The following is a 23,911-nucleotide window of genomic DNA, read 5'->3' on the forward strand; positions in this document are numbered from 1 at the left end:
TGTTTCACAGCAACTGTCATCAACCCTGAGCAGTTTTTTCCTAGCAACCTTTGATAGCCAGATGGTTGAGGACAGGTCCCTAAGTCTAGGTGACTGGTTCCTTATGTGGTTTAACCTACATTGTCCCACTTCCAAAATGGCAAACAAGTTAATGTCACGTTAGTGATCATCTGACTGCAAAACCTCAGTAGAGGCCTATTTCTTAGTTTGTGTGTGTATTGCTTTATGGCTAAGAACGTGTAGTTTTCTCACCCGTTGTTTGGAGTTGGATAAATAACCAGGAAGCAGGCAGTAAAGAATCCAAGGAGGGAGCCCCCAGAGGCCACCATGGGAATGACACGAACGCTGCCAACAGCTTCCACTACAGAACCCAGAGCTGAGGCCACCAATATCTGGCTGATGTACACCTGAAGAATCACAACACAGTTTTCTCGATACAATATATGACATGAATGTAAGTGGCAGAACTAAATAACTTTATTCGACGCTCACCTGACAGGACAGGATGGCACAGTCGATGCCAAAGCCTCTGCGAGAGTTGCCAGGACTGTGCTGGATATACTGAAAAATGCAAAGAAAGTTATTAGTCCCAAAAGACATGATAATTATCTTCTAACAAAAAAAGTAGATTACTAGCTATTCTTTAACTATGCATTAATTCATATCTTTGTAGATTCATATCTATATTAGATCATTCAGCCTTTTTAATTGAATATATCTGTACCGCTTTCATTTCGTGATATTGTCCCAGTAGAGCATAAGGACAGTAGGAGATACTCATGGAGATGATGCCCATGCTGCTGATCATCACCATGGCCACGTACACATTAGGGAAAATTGCCATGACTGCAGTTCCTATGAAGGAAAACACAAAAAAGAGGGAGATTAGGGCACTACTGACTATCCAGTGTGCTTTTCTACTCTACTGTGGTCTATTAATGCAGTTCATACCTATGGAGAATCCAAGTGTACCCAGGATGTAGATAACCTTAATGCTCAAGTCAAAGTTGTCGAGATATTTTTGAAGAATAGCTAGAAAAGAGAGATTTGTGGATTGTTTACTCAAATGATTAAAAGAAAATCCACTTTCTAACCAGGAAAACTGAATGATGTGAGCATGTGCTCTTGCGCATGGCTACCTGAACATGTAGCTGCAGTCATGGCATATATACCCAGGCCCCAGCATCCCATCTGAACTCCTTTGTGATAGTTATCCAATAAGGTTGAGTTAGAAGGAGCCTGTGAGACAGAAAACTGGGCTTAGTTACATCACTTTTTACGTAAGATGGAGACTGTTTTGCTCTTTTTTATCCTCCTGCAGCAAAATAAATGACAAAAATCAGAGAAATGAAAAGAAGCCTGTGCAAAGCATTTAAAAAAAAAGAAAAGAAAAACTGAAAGAAGATTGATAAATGTTTTTAGGGTAAATAATTTAAAAAAAAAAAAAACACGGTATATGTTGGTAAAGTAAAGTGAGATGAAGTGAATGTATGTATATCTGTGCATTTTTGACTGTTTCTCATACTTTAGGATCTCCGTGGTAGATGACTTGTCCCATGAAGTCGGTGAAGAAGACCGCCTCTGCAATGATGGAGAACCAGGTGAGCAGGTGACAGGCACAAAGCCGCAGCAGCTCCTGGGGCATCTTTAGCATGGAGAGCCACAGCAGGCGCACGGTGGTCTCAACCTGAGGGGAGAAGATAATTCATCACACATTACAGTTACCAGCGAGGACAAACAATACAGACTCGTTAAGCATCACACCCCTCCATCCACACACCTCGCCCTCTTCACTCTCCGTGTCCCCGCTGGAGGAGTTGGTGTTCCCGCTGCGGTGTCTGTTCCTCTGCCTGTTCCTCCTCCTGTGCCTGGCCTCCACTTCGTACAGGTCATTCATGCTGCGGGACGGCTTGATGAGAAAAGCTGCATTGGCTCGGCGGTAGCGGTAACGATGATTACCCACGCGGCCGTAGTAAGAAAAAGTGCAGGACGGCTGGCGGTAGAAGGTGTGGCGGTGGCGTGACTGTCTCATAGGAGCTCCAGTACTGGCAGCTGGATGAAGAGAGAGTTTGTTAATGGGTTCATCTTTTAATAACTACTATAATAACACTGTAGGGAAATTATCCAGGTCTTTCATGCTAAAATTTAAAGAAACTGATTTAGCATTATTGTGCTATTTTTCTAAACTAAAGTTGTTTATATCAGAACAATTTCACATGACCAAATCTGACTTTCCCAGTATAACTAAATATGACTGGGTTAACATATATCAACAACATGGCTATAATAACGTAAAGATGCTGACCTTTGACCATTCCAGCACGGTGTGCCTGTCCTTTGGAGCTCAGCCTGTTAGTGCCAAGTCTGTCAGTATTAGTAACGCTGGCTAACAGCCGCCCGTTCAGCGTCCGCTGCTCGTTGAGCTGGTTGTTCAGCAGCGCCTCCTGCCCATCGTCATTTTCCATTTCTTGCAGGAAAGCTGAGAGGCGGGAAATCCTGGGGGTGGTAACATTCGTTTGATTACTGCTGTTTTGGGGGCGGAGGAAGTCTTGACTTCCCGTGCTGCTGCTGCGTCTGATGCTGGCGAATCGGGGGGGTGGGGTGCTGCGATTGGGGTTGAAGAAGGAAGCGGTCGTGGAGGGTGAGCCGTGATAGGGCGAGAGGTGATCGGCGAAGATGGAAGGCTCTATGTGGCACAAGAACATCGCATCGTGGTCGAGGTGATCGAGGGTTGCGTCTGCCATGGCGAGGACGCTGTCGCTTTTACCTGGAGAAAGAAGAGAGGGAGGTGATGCGATCAGTTTAGGTGTCAGAAATTTAGAGAAAAGCGAAAGAAACAGGGCAGAGAAAAAGGGATGAAGTTACAGCTGCCCTGTCATGACTGGAAAAAAAAAAAGAGAGAAAGAGCAATTAAGCATTCTTATAAGTGGAAATAAAAGTCTTTGTGACATATGGTCACACGGATCCTGAACTTCCTTTTGCTCTCTTTTTGCCTAGGAAACATAAAAACCAAACACCAAAAAAGTATACATATGTTGCTAACTTCGGGTTTATTTGGATTCCCTTGGCACAGTGACCATCTTTTTTTGATCATTTGAATTGAAAACCATTTAAAATAGATTTTGCTAATTTAAAAAAAACCCCAGAAGTTTCTGAACTTACTTCTCACAAGCTCCGCCTCTAGGAAGTCCATGTCTCCATGCTCTGACTGGTCATCTTCGTATGGGTCATAGAGGTCGTAGCTCTCTACCGTATCATCCTCACCGATCATTTCTAATTTGGCGCCGAGAAGTCCAGCCCTGCCATTGGCCGATGTTTGAAGGTGGGCAGGATCCAGACTTTCCTGTCGAGAGAGCAGTGAAAGGATGTTTTCTGTGAAGTCACTGAAAAAGTCTATTTCTGCTAAAACTGAACTTCACGGTTCAGTACCTGCTCGAGCCTGTCGTGTTGCGGCGAGTACTGCTGCTCCTCGATACTTAAGAGATGCAGCACGACGGAGACAGAGAAGAGGATGGCTGCAAAGAAGAAGAGGATCTGCTCCTGCGACTTGAAGACTGCTCCGAGGAACGTGTGCGTCCAGTCCAAACCTCCAAGCGCGTAGCCGACTGCGCCGCCTAGACCTGCGGGCAAGAACACACACAACAAACACGCGAGAGGTGAATTCTGCTCTTTCGCAGTAATGGCGGAAAATATTTTATCGCTGTGTTTATCATCAGCTGTACCTGCAGAGGCGGCGTGGATATTCAGTGCCATGTCTTGCTCCTCTGTGTCTGCCACGTCTAACAGGTATGCTCTGATTGGTCCCTCTGTGGCATCCGCACAAAAGTCCAGCACCACCACACCCAGCACAGTAAGAACAATCCCTATTGGCTGTCTCCCCTGCTCATCACCGAGTGACAGACCTGTCAGAGAAACACAGAGATGATTTTCAGTGCTTATCTTACTTTAGGTTTAGAAATACAAAAATAAAAAGGCCAATAATTATCAAGAAGAAATGTGTAGCACAACGAAAAAAATAAATAAATTTATACTGATGTAACCAAGCATGGTAAGAGCTAACAGCACATTACTGAATGACAATAGCAGCTATAGACACAAACAGGTCACTGCACATTTCCCATACTGCGTTGCATGTCGTGTGTGACCTTGTGTACCACATGACATTTGTGACCCGGTCTGCACCCCCCCCAGCACCCCGAGGGCCTGAAGCTGTATAAATGTATGTAAACAACACAGTGTGCAGTGGGGTGTGTACTTTGAGTGTATTGTGTGTTGTCGAGGCAGTGTGACTAAGCATGACAAACTCAAATCCATTAACGTCAGGGAAATAGAAACATTCGTAGAAAGAACAGCGGCGTGTCAGTATGTGCGCTTGTGTACATGCGGGTGTTTTGTGTATTTGTGTGTATGCGTGTGCATAGGGGGTGGGGGGACAATGGAGCCACAGTACGCACTAGCAAGGCACCCAGACAGGAAGTGAACTGTGATTGGTAGAAAGGGGGAAGCAAACAGGAAGCATTTCCCTGTGAAATGCCTGCTCTTGTGTTCCCATGTCAACACACACACTCACTTACAGCTACACACACACACACACACATTCATTCACAGGTTACTACAGCTTTCCCATGTCGTCCTGGCTCATTCACACACATTCGCCTATACTTACATGGAAACGCACACGTTCTCTTATTTATTCACTCATTTCTCTCAGACAGGTCACTGTTTGTTTCCCACGTTAACCCTCCCAGCAAAAACACACACACACACACACCTCCCTGGTGCCCTTAATTGACCCGGGTGCCACTGCAGAAGAATAGAGGCAGAACAGAATAGATGTGAGTAAAACTGAATAGAATTTGCTGACAGAAAACTGTTCACACACCTCTTGCTCTTATTTATAACTCCTTTGACATTTCATTTGGTTATATTTAGAGATGTGTACAGGCCCCGTACACTATTGTTCTGCATTAGGCACACATTTGATTATGGGTCACACTATTATATTATGGCCAAAGGAAAATCCTGAACTCTTGACCCCTATAGTGAAGTTTGCTATAAATGCTCTGTTGTTCTCTTCTCAGCTAATGCACACAGAAAATGTCTCATTAAGAAAAAAAAAACCCAAAAACGTACCTATCAGTGATCCATTCAGAAACAGAGCCACTCCAATCAGTGTTCCTATACAGAGAGCCAGGATGAACGGTCTCCTCCTGCCCCATCGCAGAGTGCAGCGGTCACTGGCCGAGCCGATCAGAGGAGTGAACAAGAGGCCAAGAACTGGACTGAGGAACCACGTCAGACTGTAGTACTGCTCTGGAAGACCTGCACAGCACAGACACAGAGACAGATGAGGTGTGAGCAGAGATAGAGACAGTGAGAGCTAACAGCAGGTGCGCAACACAGATGTGACTGTGCTTCCACCAGGGGGCGCAAGCTGCATTCAAACTGTTCAGGGTGAGAGAATTTCTGATTAGTATAAATATTAAATATTTTAAATTAAATATTAAATAAATATTTTTTTTTTTAATATAGAAATTAGGCAATTTCAAAATTTAAATTAGCCACAGGTGGCATAAACTGTGACACTAATATTAAACATAACTTTATTTATATGATTAGATACCCATAAAAAGACTGTTCAGCATCATTGCATACAGACATCCTTGGCTTACAATTATTTAGAAATATAATTTCATCCATCCAACAGCAGAAACGATTCTTTCAACAAAAGCAGCAATCAGCCAGCCTGCTGGTTAATGCTGCTCACTGTCATCATGATTAACATAATAATATCCTGCTTATCTGATATTAATTAACACATGTAATATTGCAATTGGGTAATAGGATTTTCAGTGACTCACTATGTGACAGCAGGTCGCAGTCACAGGTGAAGTGCACTGCCACATAAATTGGTTGTTTGTGCTGTTACTGCTGCTACCTAAGAGCTGACCTGAGGCTGACTTTTTCAACACCTTCTGTTAAAGCCTACACGAAGATAAAGAGGAGAAAGCCACAGCAACCGGGCCCGACGGCAGGATTTATCTCAGGTCTGCTGAGCTTCTGTGTGTTAACGTTCCCCCTGGATTATCGCACAAAGGAATTCGACAGAGACTCCTGTGCTCTTTTTAATGCAGAGAAAATGAGCGAAAATTGAGTGTGGAGGCTCAGTGATCAGGTTAGTCAGGCTTTTGTCAGTAATCGACACAAAAGAAACTGCCCGACAGTGACTCGCCTGTGTTAACCAATTCAATTATGAGCTCTCAAACGAAGGAAGGAAATCTCCTTTTTGTTGCTTCTTCTGAAAGCACAAGAGCACTTATGCATTTCTACTACTGCTTAAATAAACTCATAAACCTGAAAGCAGTAAACGGAAAGTATTACTTCTGACTAAATAGGAGCAAAGAAAGACAGGAAAACTTTTATTTTTCTATTCAACATTCATTTCCTGAATTAAATGGATTGAGCTCAGCATAACCCAGACTGTTATGTGAACGTGACCTTGTTACTGAGCGCACATTTAATTATCTTTATGCGCCGACTTTCCAGCGTCGGAAACCAGGTGAGGATTTCAAACACATCCGATGAATGATGGGGCCCCAAATTAGGATGGGCCAGTGGAAATAACTAAAGAGACACTTAGGATGCAGCAAACTAATGGAAATGCACACATGCTTTTGATATCTCTCAATAATACCACTCAACACTGTGTAAACCCATCAAACACACCTGTCGCCAGCAAAAATACCTCTTAACCCCTCTTAACCTGAAGTATGTACTTAATATTTTATAAACCTACCATAAATTCACTGTTGATTATCATCATCAAAGATTAAAAATACATTGAAACACATTATGAGATTAGCAGAGATAAGGTTACTGCAAAGTAAAACAGATTTCTGGTCCATTTAAAAGCCACCTGACATGACACAGTTCAGAAATGAACCACTTCTAGCTCCTTAACACAAATATCTAATTAGCCAATCACGTGTCAGCATCTCAGTGCATTTAAGTGTTCAGACATTGGAAAGGTGACCTGCTTCCAGCAAGATGGCACACGAAATCACCTGGAACTGTTTTCTTGAACATGATAGATGGTTAACTACTAATGCAATAGAGCACTTTGGGATCTAGTGGAGCAGGAGAGGCACTTTGTTGAATCTGCCCCAGGAAGATATTTAAGGATGATCAGCCATCAGTCAGCCATTGGGATCCAGTGTTGGCTGTGTCCAAGCCAGCTGTTTACACCTGTATCTTATACAAACTGTTGCAAGCAAGAAGAAAATCATCGGGACTTTAGCAAAGCTGTGAGTCAAACCCAGAGGCAACAACTTCTCACTTCTAAGACAAGCTGTTTGCTTAGTCTTTGCTTCTACAAACCATCTGACTTCCCCCCACATGCTGCCTCTGCCGATTCAGCACTTCCTCCTTGAGGGCAGGTATCAAGTAGGATTTGTCAAGATACTCGGAAAGCCTTGCGTTTGACTTTTTGAAACGTGTTCTCAATCCACGGCATTTAGTGAAACCAGTCAGACTCACTGTTTTGCTAAACAGTGACACTAGACTGGGATCAGATGGAAAAAAATAAAGTTATCTGAGTGGAGTGATAGGATAAAAGGATAGCTGTAAACCAGAAAACTGGCATTACTTTTATTTGCTTCTAAGTCTGTGTATTCAGTCAGATAATTTAATTTTCCTAATTTGTTTCACTGATAAACAGAAAGTAAAATCAAGTTTCTTTGAGTCATCACGCCCATTTAGTTATCAATGCATTAGTGAGATGGGAAGCGGAGGAGGTGGAGGCAGGCAGCCCTTTAAGCTAAGTGAAGTCAGCTGAATTGCAAATAATTAAGTCACAACTTTATCGTTGCCTCACTGGCAAACTATCGCTTGATGTGACTCACTGAAAAATGAATGCCATTTGGCTGCCGCACAGAGACAAGGAGAGACGCTGAAACACTGAAAAGGTATGAGGTCATTCTCTGAACCCTGCTTAAAAACTGGAAAATTAACTTTCAAAGTATTCAAAAAGCACCACGCCTCTTTAATGTCAAAACGAGAGGGTTGACCACTATTTACTGAACCACACCAATCTAAAAGGCCAATTTGGGCAGAAGCCACCAGCAGCGTTGTGGATATAAACAATAAAGAGTAGCACATTGCTGTAACTAAATGGTTACAGCAATAAAACTCCTGGTCCCAAATTTAGTAGTCACATTACAGTTATCACTTTTATTTTAAGTCACTATGGCCTACAGCCAGTACTGCAGTTGGACCTTGTGTTTGCCGTTTCACATTTTCGTTCTTTCTTTCTACTGTCTGGCTTTGAGGTACGCTTTATTAAAGAGTAGAAAAAGAAAGATTTTGTGTATGCTTTATATGCATATGTATGTGTGGGTACATGTAAAGATTACACTGCAATGAATGTAAGAAATCACTCACAGGAGATACGTAACTAAACTAATGCATTACTTCATTAAAATTATAATGCTTAATACAGTGCAATAAATACCTACCTGTGTGTAGTGTGAAGAAGTGGCCAAAGTTTTTTTATTTTTATTTATTTTAGTTAATTCTGCAATAATTCACTTTAATAAGAAGAAAGACAGCAGAAATGCAGAACTGCTGATCAATACAAGCAAGATGCGAATGATAGTTAATTCCTCAGTGGGCCAACAGATGGAAGAAACTTGGAGAGAGCAAGTGAGTTGATGGCATCAAATCTAATTGAGAGAAGATTAAGACTTATCTTAATTTTTAAATGGACTTTCGATTTTCTCAAGGAGTCCTCTTTTAATAGATAGACGTCAATAACTGAGTGCCACCATATCTAATTAGCAAGAGCTGATCTAAAACCTCCCCAGAAGTCCACGAACAGACGGTAAACATCGAGGTCGCCATGTCAGGTGCAGGGTCAAGATCCTTTCACACAATCCTCATCAGTCCATAGAAGTCCAGGCGACAAATCTAATCTGACTCATTTCTTTTAAATAACCAGTGTTGATGTCCGATGTTGATGTGTAGAAATTCCTTGGAAATTTGTGGGAATGGAGTTGTTTGCTTGCAAAACCCTGCCATCATGTGAAAAACTGTCTGCTGCAATCATGGTAATTTTTATGTTTTCACTGCTGTTGATGAATCACATGTTTCTGTTTGGCAGGAATTGTGGTCTGACGATAGCCGTGCAGATCCGTGAAACAAACCCTGAAGCAGAAACAGCAACTTCAAGGTTAAACTGCGTTTTCTCATAGGAACACTGAGAGCTGGACAAGCAGCAGTGAGAAAAGTGAGACAGTCTCACATCCCTTTGCTTTTGCTAGATTGCTGCAAAGGACAAAACAGAGACTGCAATTCACACGGAGCAAATCTTTTCCATCGCTTTTCACTGCGAAGAAGCAGGAGGCAGAGGCAACTGAAGGCTGAACAAGAATAACAAGTCGGCCTACATTTACATTTGGAAACTTTTCATTAGCAGATCACGTGAACTCCAGGTGTCGAGACTTCATCCGCTATAGCGCTTAAACACATTGATCAGCAACATCGGCACTCACTCACAGCGGAGGTGTCGTCATGGACTCTGGATGAAGGCCGCTTAGCTTCGATCACACCGAAACTGATATCACTGTGACACATTTCTTTACTGTAACAGCTGCTGATGTGACTCACTTGAAGCAGAGTGCATTACATACTGCTGCTCAGGTTATCTCAGCATGCTACCAAAGAAAAACAACAGGCTGGACTATGCAAATATAATTACCTATAGCCATAGCCATAGCCTCAAAAAATGACTTATTAACTGTTACAACTAATGAAGGATATGAGTAATCAAAGGGAGAGAAAAAAAACAGCCAACAAAGACCTCGCAGAAGCCTCTTCTTAAATGCTTTTTAACTGATAAATAATCTGGTTTGCAGATGCCAAAGAAGTCTGCGTTTATGCTTTAGTGAATGACATTCTAGTATTCTTTAAATACCTTACTAATCAACAGGTATTTGTGTTTGTGTGATATACCCTAGGCTTGCTAGCGTTACCCGATAAGCTAGTCCGTCACGTTGTCTCCGACGGTGTGGAAACTGCAACTTCAATCTGTGTCCACAAACCAGTGACATACATCTTTTATGGACTACAGCTCTGTCTGGCTAACAACCTAAACTCTAGAGATAATCAGCCTTATCTCATGAGAGATGATGAAAAGTTGTAAATCTTCACATTTTTTAAATGGTAGGCTATTCATTTTCAGCGTATCAACAAACAGATTTATCAACAAGTACATTTCTGCCCCACTCATCCAAACAGAGAGCTCATTGAGTCTTGAGGAGCACTGTGGTCAAGTCTCTTGGTCTGTGAGGCATGTACACGTGAATATAATGTGTGTCCTTGTGCCTGCCACCTTGGATTTGTATGTTTTTCCAGAGGCTATAGCTATAAGCACTTTTAAGTGCAGGAACATTGAGCCTTTGACCTCACTTTGACTTTACAGCTCATCATCCTGTTGTCCCGTACAAATGTTCACCTCTCTCTTTCTCATGAACAGGCCGTAAACTAGGCTTGACCCTTGTCACCGTGGCGACCAGGTCTTGGGAACTCTGTCGCCACGGAGACTCCATCACCTTTGCTTCCTGGCTCCTAATATGGCTGTGTCATTCACACAGTGCTTCCTGTTGTTTGGTGAGTTCAGACTGAGGAACAATTTGTTTCTTTAAGTTTTTTTCTCAATTTTTTAATACCCTTTTCAATCTTTTGTTTCTCTCTCTCATAAACACATACACTAACACACCCAAGAACGCACGAATACCCACGAAAATAACACATAACATGCAAAAGCCACAAACGCAAGACCTGTTAAAAAGTCAAACAGTGGCACGGCAATAAAGCGGGAGACAAAGCAGCAGATAGGAATCGGTCTGTCGGTAGGTTTGTCAACATCAAAACAGGAAAACTGTTTCTAGTAAACAGTTCCCACACAAAACACCAGAAACACAGTCAACATGCAGGAAATACACACATGTCTCAGTTCCCACACATAGCCACAGACTTACAGTCTCACCTATGGAAATAATAATAATAATATTAATAAAAAGGAGCTCACACAGCTGAGTTCCCACACAGTTTGAGTACAGTAAGGCCAAATGCACACTCACACAGGGAACAATACTGAGAGAATCAAGAAGCAGGAAGCATTTTAGAAAAGAGAGAACAAGAAACAAGTGCAGTAACAGACAAGGAAGGGAGGAAACGGAGAGAAAGAGGGAGTGTGAGAAAGGATTAAGATCAAAGCATTTGAAAACAGAGTTAGGATAAGGTGAGAGGAGGAGAAAAGGGAGGAAAGACGGAAGAATGAAGATAGAGGGACAGAAAAAGTTCATATTCGGGCTGTCACATGGCTGTTAAGCAACGCCAATTGATTGTGGGAAAGAAAAATGTTCAATCTCCTCCATCTATCATCAAAGAGGGTTTTTTGTTGTTTGTTTTTTTTTTTAAGCTACGCACATTTCCTGAATATACGCGCACACACGTGTGCACGGACTAAAAACTGAGCTTAATGTGTGACTGTTGGAAACACAAATCTCCCATTCATCCCAGATTTCATGTGTGTCTTGTCGTCACTGCACTATAAAATACACAGTAAAACTTTGTAGCTTCAATTGTTTTCAAACCACTTTTATTGTGAATAAAGCAGCTTTGAAACACTATATCAAGATATGCTGTATTCTAGTGTCAATCAAAAGGACAATGAATCTGAGGTTGACCTGAAGTTCACACTGAGATCTTCATTTAAGCAAACTACTTTCAAACTACTTGGAATAAATTACTCCCACTGTGCTTTTATGTTCTGCAAAGAAAGTCCTCAGATCACTTACAGCCTTCATGCTTCTCTCACATTTTCACAACAGTCCCCTCCTTGTTTTCTCTTGTACAGTTCATTTGAATTTGTTCCCTTTAGCTACATGTTGAGCAAAAAACTTCTCCAAAAGTTGTAAAACCTATCAGATGCTTTCTGTTGCTATAACGGGATTTCAAAGCAAGCCTCATTGGGGCAGGGATAGTTCAGTAGGTAAAGTGGTCGCCCCATGATCGGAAGGTCGGCGGTTCGAATCCACTTAACGGCTACCCTGAGGTACCCCTGAGCAAGGTACCGTCCCTACACACTGCTCCCCGGGCGCCTGCTTAGTGGGCTGCCCACTGCTTCACTGAGTGAATGGGTCAAATGCAGAGGAAAAACAAGTAATTTCCCCATGGGGATCAATAAAGTATCCATTATTATTTAGCAAATATAAATACGACAACAGTGAGTGGCGCCTCTCTTTAATTATCTGCAGAGCTGTCTAAACAAAATGACCAACTTAAATCAAGTTAATGCTAAAGTGTAACAAGAAGTTTACATCAAAGGCAGTTTGACATATTAGCCGGCAGCTGGAATAATCATAACTTAAACATGTGATGCTCAGTTCATACCACTGACAGCTGCATGTTGTCTGTATGTGACTGATAATTAAGTGTCCGAATAAATCGCGTCCGTTTTCAGTCATTTTCTATTAGATCAGGCATGTCAAAGTAATTTTACAACGTGGGGCACGTCCACCCCACTTTGACTCCAGTGGGCCGGACCAGCAAAAACTCCTCTTTCTGTTAGTGTAAAGAAGTTTAACTACGCATTTAATCCCAGAGATATTTTAATGTATAATAAGAAGTGAAATTTCAACAATACATTGCAGTTTTTCTACATGATAAATTAATGCTTCTTTGGGCTTAAACTCAAACGTAAACTGTAAGAAGTAAATGTGTGCAGTGGGCCCATTCTGGCCCCCGGACATCAAACAGTAAAGTTTATCTGATAATATCACTTCTTAAATTTCTTCTAGATTGAAATGCTTGCACATGGAGGAGAGGCTAGACACGGATGGTTGCTCCTGCTGGTCTAAGTCATCTAACTGTCTAATAGTAGTCTAATCCTCCAAAGTGTAACTCATATTCACCTTATTTAAAGGAAAACCAAAAACATAAGCAGCCAAAGAAGTTGCTCTACACATCTGCACTTCTTTTTTGCTCCTTGCTTAAAAATGTGGTCACATAAGTGAGACAGCGAGAGTTCGTTTCTGCTTTTCCTCGAAAAGTTCTTAATCAGTTCTAATTGATCTCTGTTGGGCAATCAAACACCACTGCTCTGACCCAAATGCCTCCAGATCAAAGAATGCAAGTGTGCCACTTTTGAAAAGGACACAGTTGGAATACGACGAATTTTCCCTAAATTTGCTGATAAAATGACGCCTGTAGAGTGAAAACTGTGGACTCAGCAGCAGGTTACAGAGAAAAACTTCAGAAGAAATGTTTTGCTTCGCACACTCTGTCGGCTAATTTATCCACTCTAGCTGTGACTATTCTGTCCGCTCAAACTAAAGGGGTTTATTTCTTCACAACAAATAACAAACAAATCATTTGAAGATGATGCACGTATTGTGCAAACTATACGTTTTTATGTCAGTTTTAAAGGGCATTTCTGCAAAATTCCATTCATATATATATATATATATATATATATATATATATATATATATTTATTTATTTTATTTTATTTTTAATATAAATAATAAACTACAATAAATCTAATTATTTTTTTTAATTTTCTTAATTGTTTAGCCTGTTGAGCCAACATACTGGTACCTGGTCTTGCACCATTAACTGTAAATGATCTAGCTCCACTGGAAAACAACAAAACTCAACTCCAAACGTAAAATCAAACAATCAGTCCCTTTCTTACAAAACAAACAATCTTATTCTCTCCTATTCCAGCCCTTCACTTCTACTCTCTCTCTCTCTCTCTTTCCGTTCCCATTCCTCCCGTTCCCATTCTCCCATAAACCCCCCAAAAACAATCCTTTCATATCCTGCGCTGGCGTGAGAAAACCACAAGAAAAATGACAAGGGTCCAGAAAAGAGGGAGAGAAACGGTGTGAAAAGTGAGAGTAGGGTAGAGGTCATGATGGGAGAAAGTGGGCAGGAAGGAAGGAGGGCGAGCGCGAGAGAACGAGAGACAGAGAGCGCGAGAAGAGGAAAGGAGGAAGCAGGTGGTCTTAAATAAACAAAACATGCAAACTGAGTCAGGTGTAGCACTCAAAGAGGAAGGAAGAAAGAAAGGGAAGAAATGTGGTTTGTAACAGATGGGGCCATGAGGGCAGAATTAAAATTTAGACTGGTCAATATTTCATTATTGATAAGTGTTTGGCAGTGGGTTCGATTTCAGCAGGAGGGAAGAAGAGTTCTTCTTGCAGCTCATTTAAAATCTGCAAATATGTAGAATTAATATCTTTGAAGTCTGGGACAGATATCTGCTGGTGTTAAAGCAAAATTTCAGCGTATATCTGTGAGGAAAACAAATCCTCATGTTGTTTTTTACCTTTTTAATTTATTCTGGAAGAAAGTGGTTTGAAGGAAGATTAAACTGAGTGATTGCTGAAGTACAAACTGAGCTTCAAAGGACATTTTACGCTCTAATTTGCTGTTGGTGTTCATGCTTTTCCTTTTAACCTGCCATTTGCCCTAACTGGAAGAGCTGGGAATTAGGGCTGGGCGATATGGCCTAAAATTCATATCACGATATAATTTGAAGCATGTGCGGTAACGATATATATCGCGATATATTCTTTTCTTCTGTATAACGTATTTTCCACACTATAAAGCACACTTAAAATCCTTTAATTTTCTCAAAAATCGAGAGTGTGCCTTATGTATGAATTCTGGTTGTGCTTACTGACCTCGAACCGATTTTGGCGTGCAGAAATCTGTTAAAAAATGTTTTAGTACAACTTTGGTAAGCCACACTGCTTAATGGATTGTCAGAGCATTACAGTCTAAATTCTTTAATCTTTAATAAAATCATCAGCGTTGCCGCTTTACCAGGTGTAACAATTAAGTTTAACATCCAGGCATCCATGAAAACAGAAGTTATTAAATTTATTGGAGTTAGAAGTTAGCAGGTAGTTAGCTCGCTAGTTTCCACCTAAACATGACATACCATGTTCTGAGTGATTTTTGAAACTAATTAAAGCGTACAGCTCTGCGACCACTTCCGATATAAATGAAGACAGAAAACTAAACAGCAGTGGCGTTTGTAGGGTTACTGAAGTTGGACTACCTGGTATATAATGTTGTGCTACGTGATTGCTAGCGACACAGCTATGTTAGCATAACATTAGCACAGTGAAGCTGGAGGATGAACGCCAACTTTTTTTCCACTCGATAGAAGTTAACGTGAGGGATTCTGGTGGTCAGGGACAAATGCAATCGCATAGCAGGATGCTATACACGGGGCAAATTTCAGTCAGGAGAACAACTGAGATTATTCATCCACAATACAAGGTTAGTTATTAATATACTGCAACAACATGGGAATAGAGCAGCTGCAAGAGAATTCAACATTATGTTCATCTCTGTGCTATGACTGTCGGCATAATTTGCAGATGATAATGGTTGTAGCCACTGTGATGCTTTCGACCAAAACAGGTGCAGCTTGATGACATCATCAACATGCGCTATCGCGATACAAAATCTCTATCGTTGGCCAAATTTATATTGTTTCTATCGTATATCGTTTAAATCGCCCACCCCTACTGGGAATGCTGATTCATTGCATTATTATTATTGTATTGTGGCATCTGCTAAAAGCAAACTTGGCCAACATTTATGTTCACAGTGACTGGGGAGTGAATAGAAAGAAATGCCTGAGACAGACAGAGGGAGACATCAGGAGAGACAGGAATGAGTCACAGTGCTTCCCAGCAGCAAGAGATGGTGAGAGCATCAATCACACAACAGACACACATGGATGCTAGTACCAAGGCGCGTGCACACACACACACTGAAGAAAATGCAGATCCAAGTGGGCAAGCTCCACCACCAAGGTTGTAATTAACAAAGTGCCTATTAGGGAGAAATACAGCAAACTGCTAACTCAATCAATGAAAGCAAGAAATCTCAAAGAAATTTCTACCTGATACAGATGAGTGTGTGTATCACAGCTTTATAACCCTATTCTTGAGAGAAAGGTGGGTTTTTACACTCCACACACACATGCACACACGCACGCACACACAAATCTGTTTTATATTGACTGGAAACTGCTTTAAGAGAGGTTTATTCAGCTCATTTAACACAAAAAAGAGCAGATATTATCCTCTGCGTGAGCGAGAGTGCTAAAACACAGGGGCAAAATCCACCACCAACTGTGCTCACTACGTAAAAGGTGGCATTAAAGATGCATGAAGCTTGCATGTACATGCACACACACGCAGCTGCTTCTAGTCAGCAGAGTTATGTAACAGCACTGCAGTAAACTAGGAGCCTCCCACTGAGACGGAGAGAGGAAGGAGAGCCAGACAGATGGAGACATTTACACCGAGCGCGAAGTTTGATGAGTGAAATCAGACTGAATGAGTGAATTTACTCTTTCAAGCTATCTGTCATTGGCACCGATATATGGCCTCGTGTGATTGACAGCAGGGAGTCAGGTCTCTGGCTGGGACTGACCTATAACACACAGGATGCTCCAGCTGGCAACATTTGCTGTCCTTTCACTACCAAAGAAGCGATCGATGAGGCCGATCGGCAGTGATCAGTCGGTAATGTTACGTAATGACGAGTACAGTAGGTCAGCCATGTAACGAGGTAGCATTCTGCATTTTCTTAATTCAAAACGTGACACATTAAAGCCTGAAATACAATTGTTCCCTTCGACACACAAAGGGGAATTTCAGTTTTCTGTGATGATGCAACAATCAGAAATTATTTTATTGATCTACTTTGTGTATTGGCCAGCCACCACTAATCGCATGGGACACACAACTCAGTATTGACACACAAATCAAAACGCTCCAACAGTTTCAAAGCGAAGACAAACGACAAGCAGCTTCAAAGAAAGTAGAGCCAGAACCTGTTGCAAAAACTAATATGTCCCCTCTGATTTTCTCATTTTATATCTGGAAGTTTTTTGGCCTGCATTACAAAAAATGGCCTCTGCAATAAATATAGGTATATTTCATTGTCATGCCATGTGAAACCTAATGAGTTTTTTTCCAAGTCACAATTTGTAATGGTCACAAGTCAGACGGCTTCTTCCTTGTGACTATGCTGCAAAGCATTTTGCAATACCTAAAACTTTCTGTGGTAAGAGGTGACCCTTACAAGTTCATAAAAGTTTAAAATTGCACAGTAATACATGTCATATATGTACTGACCTCATGACTGATCCAGACACAGATCTCTGTGGTATCACACAGAGATGCAATACCTGGAGGTCAAAATAATAATAAAAAAAAAAACACAAACTAATGAATAACATCTTTAAACATGTGGCATGTGAATATTAACAGTTTTCCATAAAAATAAAGTTTAAAGGAAATTAAACTGATCCTTCTGGCAAAAAACATCATAAACAGTTTTTTTAAGGTGGAAATCTATATTTCAGCCTGGATTTATATAATGAAAATAGCCTGTAAATATAATCTCTTATATTTATCTGTACATGGACATGAATTATTTGCCGTTGAAGTGCATCTTCCAAAAAAAGTAGGACATTCAGCTTTCTGAGATTTGGGTTAAATTGTTAAAAAAAAAAAAAAAAGAGCAGCCTTAACCCAAACCATCATCCATTTCTAAACCTAACCAACAACCTAACTACCAAAAGACTAAAAATACTCTTCTTTTGTGGGATTTGAGCACCAGTTCCTTGAGTGAAAGTCCTGTGTGGAGTTATCTGAGTAAACAACTCCACAGGACCAGTCTGTCAGTATTCATCCATCTTCCTCTCATTAATATACGGTCAAAGTCAGCGAGAGTCAGTGACAGAGCAGATGTTTTTCTGCTCTTTTAAAATACGCATCCAATCACACACACACACACACACACACACACACACACACACACACACACACACACACACACACACACACACACACACACACCCAACTGCCCTCAGGCCAACCATTACTGATGTGTTTTGTGGCTGTTGTTGGGCCTGTGTGTGTTTATGTGTTTCACTCTTGGTTTTATGGATTTCTGGTCACTATTACTGACTGCAGTCCAACTTGTTTTGTATAGTGTGAAATATAAAAAAGTAAAGCTGTAAAAAAAAAAAGGAATGGAAACAGTGAGTTCAGTGTTAAGGCTTCTGGATAAAGTCCATAAAACCTTTTTTTATTATTATTGTGAAACAAATATTTGTATAGTATTTGTATTATTTTTTTTATTTGATGTAAATCTCCTTCCTCCTTTAGAGATTTTTAAGGTGTGGTTGGGTTTTTTTCTGTTTTCATGTGTGTTGTGATTAATTTGAGTTACAGAAAAAAAATTTGAGCAGCTTCTTGTCACATTAGCCTCGTGTTTATACCACTGCGGTGCTCTGAGGTTAGGATAAATGATGCGCTGAGCAAGCTGCAGGTCAGCTCTTAATGCATGATGAGGTTTGCATTTACATCTGGTTCATTTCCATATCACACGAATCTTATTAAGCAAAACTGCTGTGAGCTCAAAACCCAAACAAGCAAGCACCATTTGCACATCCAACAACATGTGGCAACTCTGCCAGCCTCTTTGCTGTGCTAAGATAATTTACAGGCATTTCACAGAAATTTAATAACAAATACGTTTTTGATTTTTTTCAGCATCATCTCTCCAGATGTCCCCTAAAATGAAGCACAGCTTTGTGATTTTTAAAAAATAAATTCTTACAATGAAGTTACTTACAAGAGTAAACGATTTATTGTGTTAAAACATAAATTTATGCTAATGTTCTCTATTTATTTTCAAAGATAACAACTGCTGGTCAAATCTCTGCATTTAGCATACCTTTTAGCAGGTTATAGGTCTTAAACAATGTCTTTTTATTAAGAGTTTTTCTTTTATACATATAAACAAAAAGAGAAGAACAGGATTACAGATGATCTGTACATTCGGGGTAATTAGCTTTAAGGCTGTGATATAAAGAAAAAACAGAAAGGGAAATAAAGAAAAAAAAAGAGAGAAATATAAACGTGTATAATATTTCCCCAAATAACATAATCCCTGCAAAATAATCCTATTCATTCCTATCCAGGTCACTGCTCTAGACCTGTACACTGTGTTTCCACACCTGACATAAGAGAATTTGCTGAAAAATTCATATAGATTTTGAAATGCAGAAATTTTCCAGTTTTAGACACGACATGAGGTCATTTAACCACTGTTTGTGAGTGGGAGGGGCAGCGTCCCGCCACCTCAGTAGGATTGCCCTCCTGGCCAACAGAATGATAACGCCTGTCTTTTAGAGGCCGTAGAAGCTCCTTATTCCCACTGACGCCAAACAGAGCAAGAAGGGGGCCAGGGGCCAGCGTCACACTGAGAATCCTGAACAGGGCATAAACATTTTACATTTTGAAGTAGGCCTACCGTAATTTTCGGGCTATAAGCCGCTACTTTTTGCACAAGCTTTGAACCCTGCGGCTTTTAGTCAGGTGCGGCTTTTCTATGGATTGTCCATGAGCGGATTTGTTTTGTTTGTTCCGCTGTTGTACGGCACTACGTTGCCTGGCGGAAGGATCGGGGTTCAAGAGTGGTATTTTGGTCACATGTCCATCCGCCAGGCAACGTAGTGCCGTACGAAGTAGCGCGAAAAACAAACTTCAAAGTAGCGCTACGCGTTCAGCTGGAGGCGTGGATGATGAGCGGCGATAAACTTGCGAAAAGCAAGTTATACTCAACTCCACCGGTGGATTCTGACAGCGTGGAAAAGTGTGAAAACATCCACGATCACCAACGGATTTCGAAGGGCTGGACTGCTGCATGATGGAGAGGAGGACACCGCCACGGCCCTTCTGAGGGTGTTCGACTCTGACACTGACAACGAGGATTTCTTTGTTTGGTTTTGAAAGTGACAACGAAGGAGAGAAGCGGAGAGTGGATGACGAAGCCACCCTGAGCCTGTTCGTTTCCGACACTGGAGAAGAGGACTTTGGTGGTTTTAGTGCGCAGGAAGAAGAGAAAGATGGTGAATGACTGACTTTTCTTCTTGTTAAAGCCGTGTCACTGCACCTGAGCCTAAAAGGTAGGCCGAATCTATTTTTCTGGTGTGCTGTAGGTTATTATGTACTACATTTGTTACTTATTTATGAAGCACAGTACATGTTTTGTACTTGTAATTACCGCTACTTGTACATATACCCTAAAAAGTTATGCAAATATGTACCCATAACTTGTTTTTCAAAATATTAATAAAAGGGGTGTGTCTCCAAACAGCCGTCTCTTTCCTGACAATTCCCTTTGTGCATCTTCTTTTACATATGATAAGTCAACATTGAAACACCTGCGGCTTTTAGTCAGGTGCGGCTAATGTATGTACAAAACAGGATTTTCCCCTGATTTTAGCTTGTGCGGCTAATATTCAGGTGCGCTCTGTAGTCCGGGAAATACGGTACTTACAGCTGCTCTCTTGTTTCCCAAGAGGTCACCGCAGTGTATGGATCAACCTGGCAGAGATTTTTATGCCAGATGTCGGCTTGTTACCCTCCTGGGGCTGGGTTTATGTTTCCTCCTCCTCCTAATTTCAAACCAACAACCTTCCGCATATTTGAACTTTAACTGTCTTTTTTTCTTATTTTGTATTTTTATTCATATTAACTGTTTGTGAGGGGTTTTTCCCCACGTTTCAGGGTACTCTCTGTAAACAAATTCCGTAGGCCACTGATTACAATTATAATCATCTTAATAAAACGAAAAGAATTTTTAAAAACAGCTTCCCCCAAAGTTTCTTTGTCCCTCATCATCACCTGAGAGCTTTGCTGTTTGCTTGTCTGTAGCGAGAGAGGGGCGGGAACAATGTGCTGACACACACACACACATTCAGTTCTGCATTCCTCGCATATCGTATACCGATAGCACTCACATACCTGGCTAATCGCCTGCTGGGTGGAAAAATAGCACACCTATAATATGTCTTTGACTAAAGTATTTGTTGACTCTGCGTCTACACTATGTCACGAATGCAAAAAACAGATCCGTGAAAGTAACCTGTGCTGCTGCTCTGACTACAGTTTAACTCTCTCAACGACCCCTAACGGTCCACACGCCACAGTCTGGGAACCGCTGGCATCCGTGGTTCACCACTGTGCAAAGCTACTGACGTGCAAATAACTCTTTCATAAAAACACTTTTAGTGTCTGTGTTAGTGATAAGTTATTAACATGAACAAAGTTACTGCTGTGATGAGTCCAAATGCTATAAATAAGAAGACTTCAAATAACTGAACAGACTGGTGTGTTTGTCTCTCTCTCTCTCTCTCTCTGTGTCTCTCTCTTTCCCTGTGGTGACAGGCAGAAGCGTAAAACGATTAATGAGGACTGATTGTGATTTACACACAGTGGCTCCTATTTCTCACATTTTTTTCAATCCAGATGTTTCTCTCCTACCTCCATATTCTAGCTATGTGTTGATAAACCCTCATTTCACCAATGCAGGCGTTTGTCACTCTGTCCTCCATCTTTTCTATCCTTTGAATGACTTGGTCAGATTATAGTGATTAGTGAGTGTGACATCAAGCCAGTCATTTATGTAACCCTGTATTACAGTGTCTGCAAGGTCATCTGCTAGATTAGACCAATGAACATGATAGGATCACTCAGTGGATTAGGTTACCTGGCATGCAAGTATAAACAGCGTAAGATCAAGCTGATTTGTTGCAAATTAAACAGCGGGGGCAGATTTCCTATTGTGACATGACAACAGGGTACCAGCTACTATCTAGCTCCCATGAAATCGGCGCAAAAGAAAAGTTAACGCGCAGACTGGCATGTGGTAAAATTTGAGACATGAATTGAAAATAACAGTTTGCTTGTAGCAAACTTGGCAAATCTGGCCTCCAGTAAGCTGTCGCGGCGCCGTGCCACGATGGATTAGTAAAGTAAACAAGCACTCAAATGGTTTCATTATTTCATTAACTTTAACTGCCACTTTGTGGGTCATTTAGTTTGGTATGCAAATATTAAGAGGCACATGGCTTTTCAGAATTCGAGGAAATCAGATGTAGTAAAAGGTGAAGACACTAATCCAGAGAGCTCCACCTTTGGGCCGCAGACAAGGTCATTTCATTTTGGATTGAAGTAATCTCCTTAAGAAGGCCACCAAAGAAGGACAACAAAGTTGTCGAGTAGCCAGCCTGCACTCTTTTGGGTAACACAATGGTGGCATTCCTGCAAAGGTGGGCAGTCAACCATGCAAATAAACAGATTATAAATAATTACGGGTCAGAAAGAGACCTTTGAATCAGACTGTGCTACTCCTGAGATTGTTTAGCCTCATGCTCGTTTTTATTTATCAATTTTTTTATTGTATTAAGTTGATTTACTCAACCCTTTCTTCATTAGAGGATCAGCCAGTTCCGTGAAATAATTGAAAAAGAAATCTACTTTTTTGTAGGAACGTGGGCAAAATAACACAAACTGCTGAAAATAACTGAAACGAGCTCATCTGCATCAAAGGAAAGTTGAAATTTCAAGAAAATATAACAATTTTTAGTAGGTGAGTGCTGGGAGTCTTTGCTCTCCAGGTCAGTGTGTGTGTGTGTGTGTGTGTGTGTGTGTGTGTGGGGGGGGGGGGGGGGGGGGGGGGGTGTCTGTGTGCTTCTGGCTGTTTTTTTCTTTTTTTTTTACAGTTCTGCCAAGCGAGACCTTCTTATCTCATTGTGTTTGTATTCTGAATACAATGACAATAAAGGCTTTCTATTTGATTCTATTCTATTCTATTAATCGAATTCAAAACACAGCGACTTTTGAGGTCAGTGGGTGTAACTTAACGAGCGACGTACTCGACGGGGTTCATAAAATTACATCCAGTTCTCAAAATTAAGTGAAACAATAATGGCTATGTGAGCTATAAGTGACTCTGTATGAACCAACACGAGCTTCTGCTGTATTCACATTAAATGTACTCTTTGTCATGATTCTTACGCACTGCCTTGTATCTGTAGGTACTTAATTCTCACACCACAATGCTTCTGATAACGTCCCTAATCTGACGTTAGTCCAACAGCCTGCTGTTAGTATGGAGCTGCACATATATACATATATATTTGATAAAGACAAATAACGAGTATTTTGATGCTTTACTAGTTGTCTTGAGTTGCCTATGATGTCAGTTCTGAGAAAGCTGATTATGTAATGTGACACGCTCATAACCGAAAAGATCGACACAGCACACGGTCTGGACTCATCGCCCCCACCCCCCACGCTGCCCTTTTTCTTTTACCTTATCACTTTTCTTAATCCCATTTGTAGAGCTGACTCCCTTTCACTCTTATCTCTGTGTGAGCATTAGGTGGTGTTCCTGCTGAGGGTGATTTTCAACAAAGACAACAGGAAAATGTCCCTGCAGGTCAAGCAGAACAAATCAAAGGCAGTGCACTGGATGCAAAACGTCTTTTCAAAAGACTCTTCGCCTCTCTGTGTGGCAGCTTAAATGACCTAAAAAATAGCCACAAACACAGAGTTTACAGAGAAATAAACAAGAACATTTCAGGGTATGTAAGATATCAATGCATATCCCAGCTGTTACAGGGTAAGATGCAGGGTACACAGAGGCAGAGCCTTCAGCTATCAGACCCCTTTCTGTGGAACAAGCTCCCACTCTGGGTTCAGTAAACACACACCTGCTCTGCTGCTAAGATTAGGTTTAAAACTTTCCTTATTGAATCCTTGTCTCTCTGCGCACCTCTTTTGTCTCCTCCTTTCCCCATCACCCACTAACTCGTCACAGAAGATGGCTGCCCTCTTTGAGCCCACTTGTTACTGTAAACAAAGGAAGTTTGTCATTCCCACTGTGGGGTTTTCTCTAATATTGGTGAATCTTTAACCTTACAATATATGGCAGCTTGAGATGATCATTGTTGCGAACA

The 23,911-nt window shown here is 41.1% G+C and overlaps 1 protein-coding gene across 1 annotated transcript in view; it reads right to left on the reverse strand.

The window, feature by feature from the left end:
• slc45a4a (solute carrier family 45 member 4a) overlaps positions 1-23,911 on the reverse strand; it is a 55,181-nt gene that overhangs the window by 4,949 nt on the left and 26,321 nt on the right. The window contains exons 4-15 of the mRNA XM_085395389.1: positions 5,134-5,322; positions 3,723-3,902; positions 3,430-3,620; positions 3,163-3,343; positions 2,306-2,767; positions 1,781-2,052; positions 1,526-1,687; positions 1,140-1,239; positions 952-1,032; positions 725-855; positions 493-561; positions 253-407 (exon numbers count right to left, since the gene is read on the reverse strand). Coding sequence (XP_085251515.1) covers positions 253-407; positions 493-561; positions 725-855; positions 952-1,032; positions 1,140-1,239; positions 1,526-1,687; positions 1,781-2,052; positions 2,306-2,767; positions 3,163-3,343; positions 3,430-3,620; positions 3,723-3,902; positions 5,134-5,322 — 2,173 coding nt within the window. The remainder of the gene's footprint in view (positions 1-252; positions 408-492; positions 562-724; positions 856-951; positions 1,033-1,139; positions 1,240-1,525; positions 1,688-1,780; positions 2,053-2,305; positions 2,768-3,162; positions 3,344-3,429; positions 3,621-3,722; positions 3,903-5,133; positions 5,323-23,911) is intronic.

This window comes from Rhamphochromis longiceps, linkage group LG22, assembly GCF_057381845.1.
Source record: "Rhamphochromis longiceps isolate RC_006_pf linkage group LG22, R_longiceps_female_GT1.1, whole genome shotgun sequence".
Classification (NCBI taxonomy): domain Eukaryota; kingdom Metazoa; phylum Chordata; class Actinopteri; order Cichliformes; family Cichlidae; genus Rhamphochromis; species Rhamphochromis longiceps.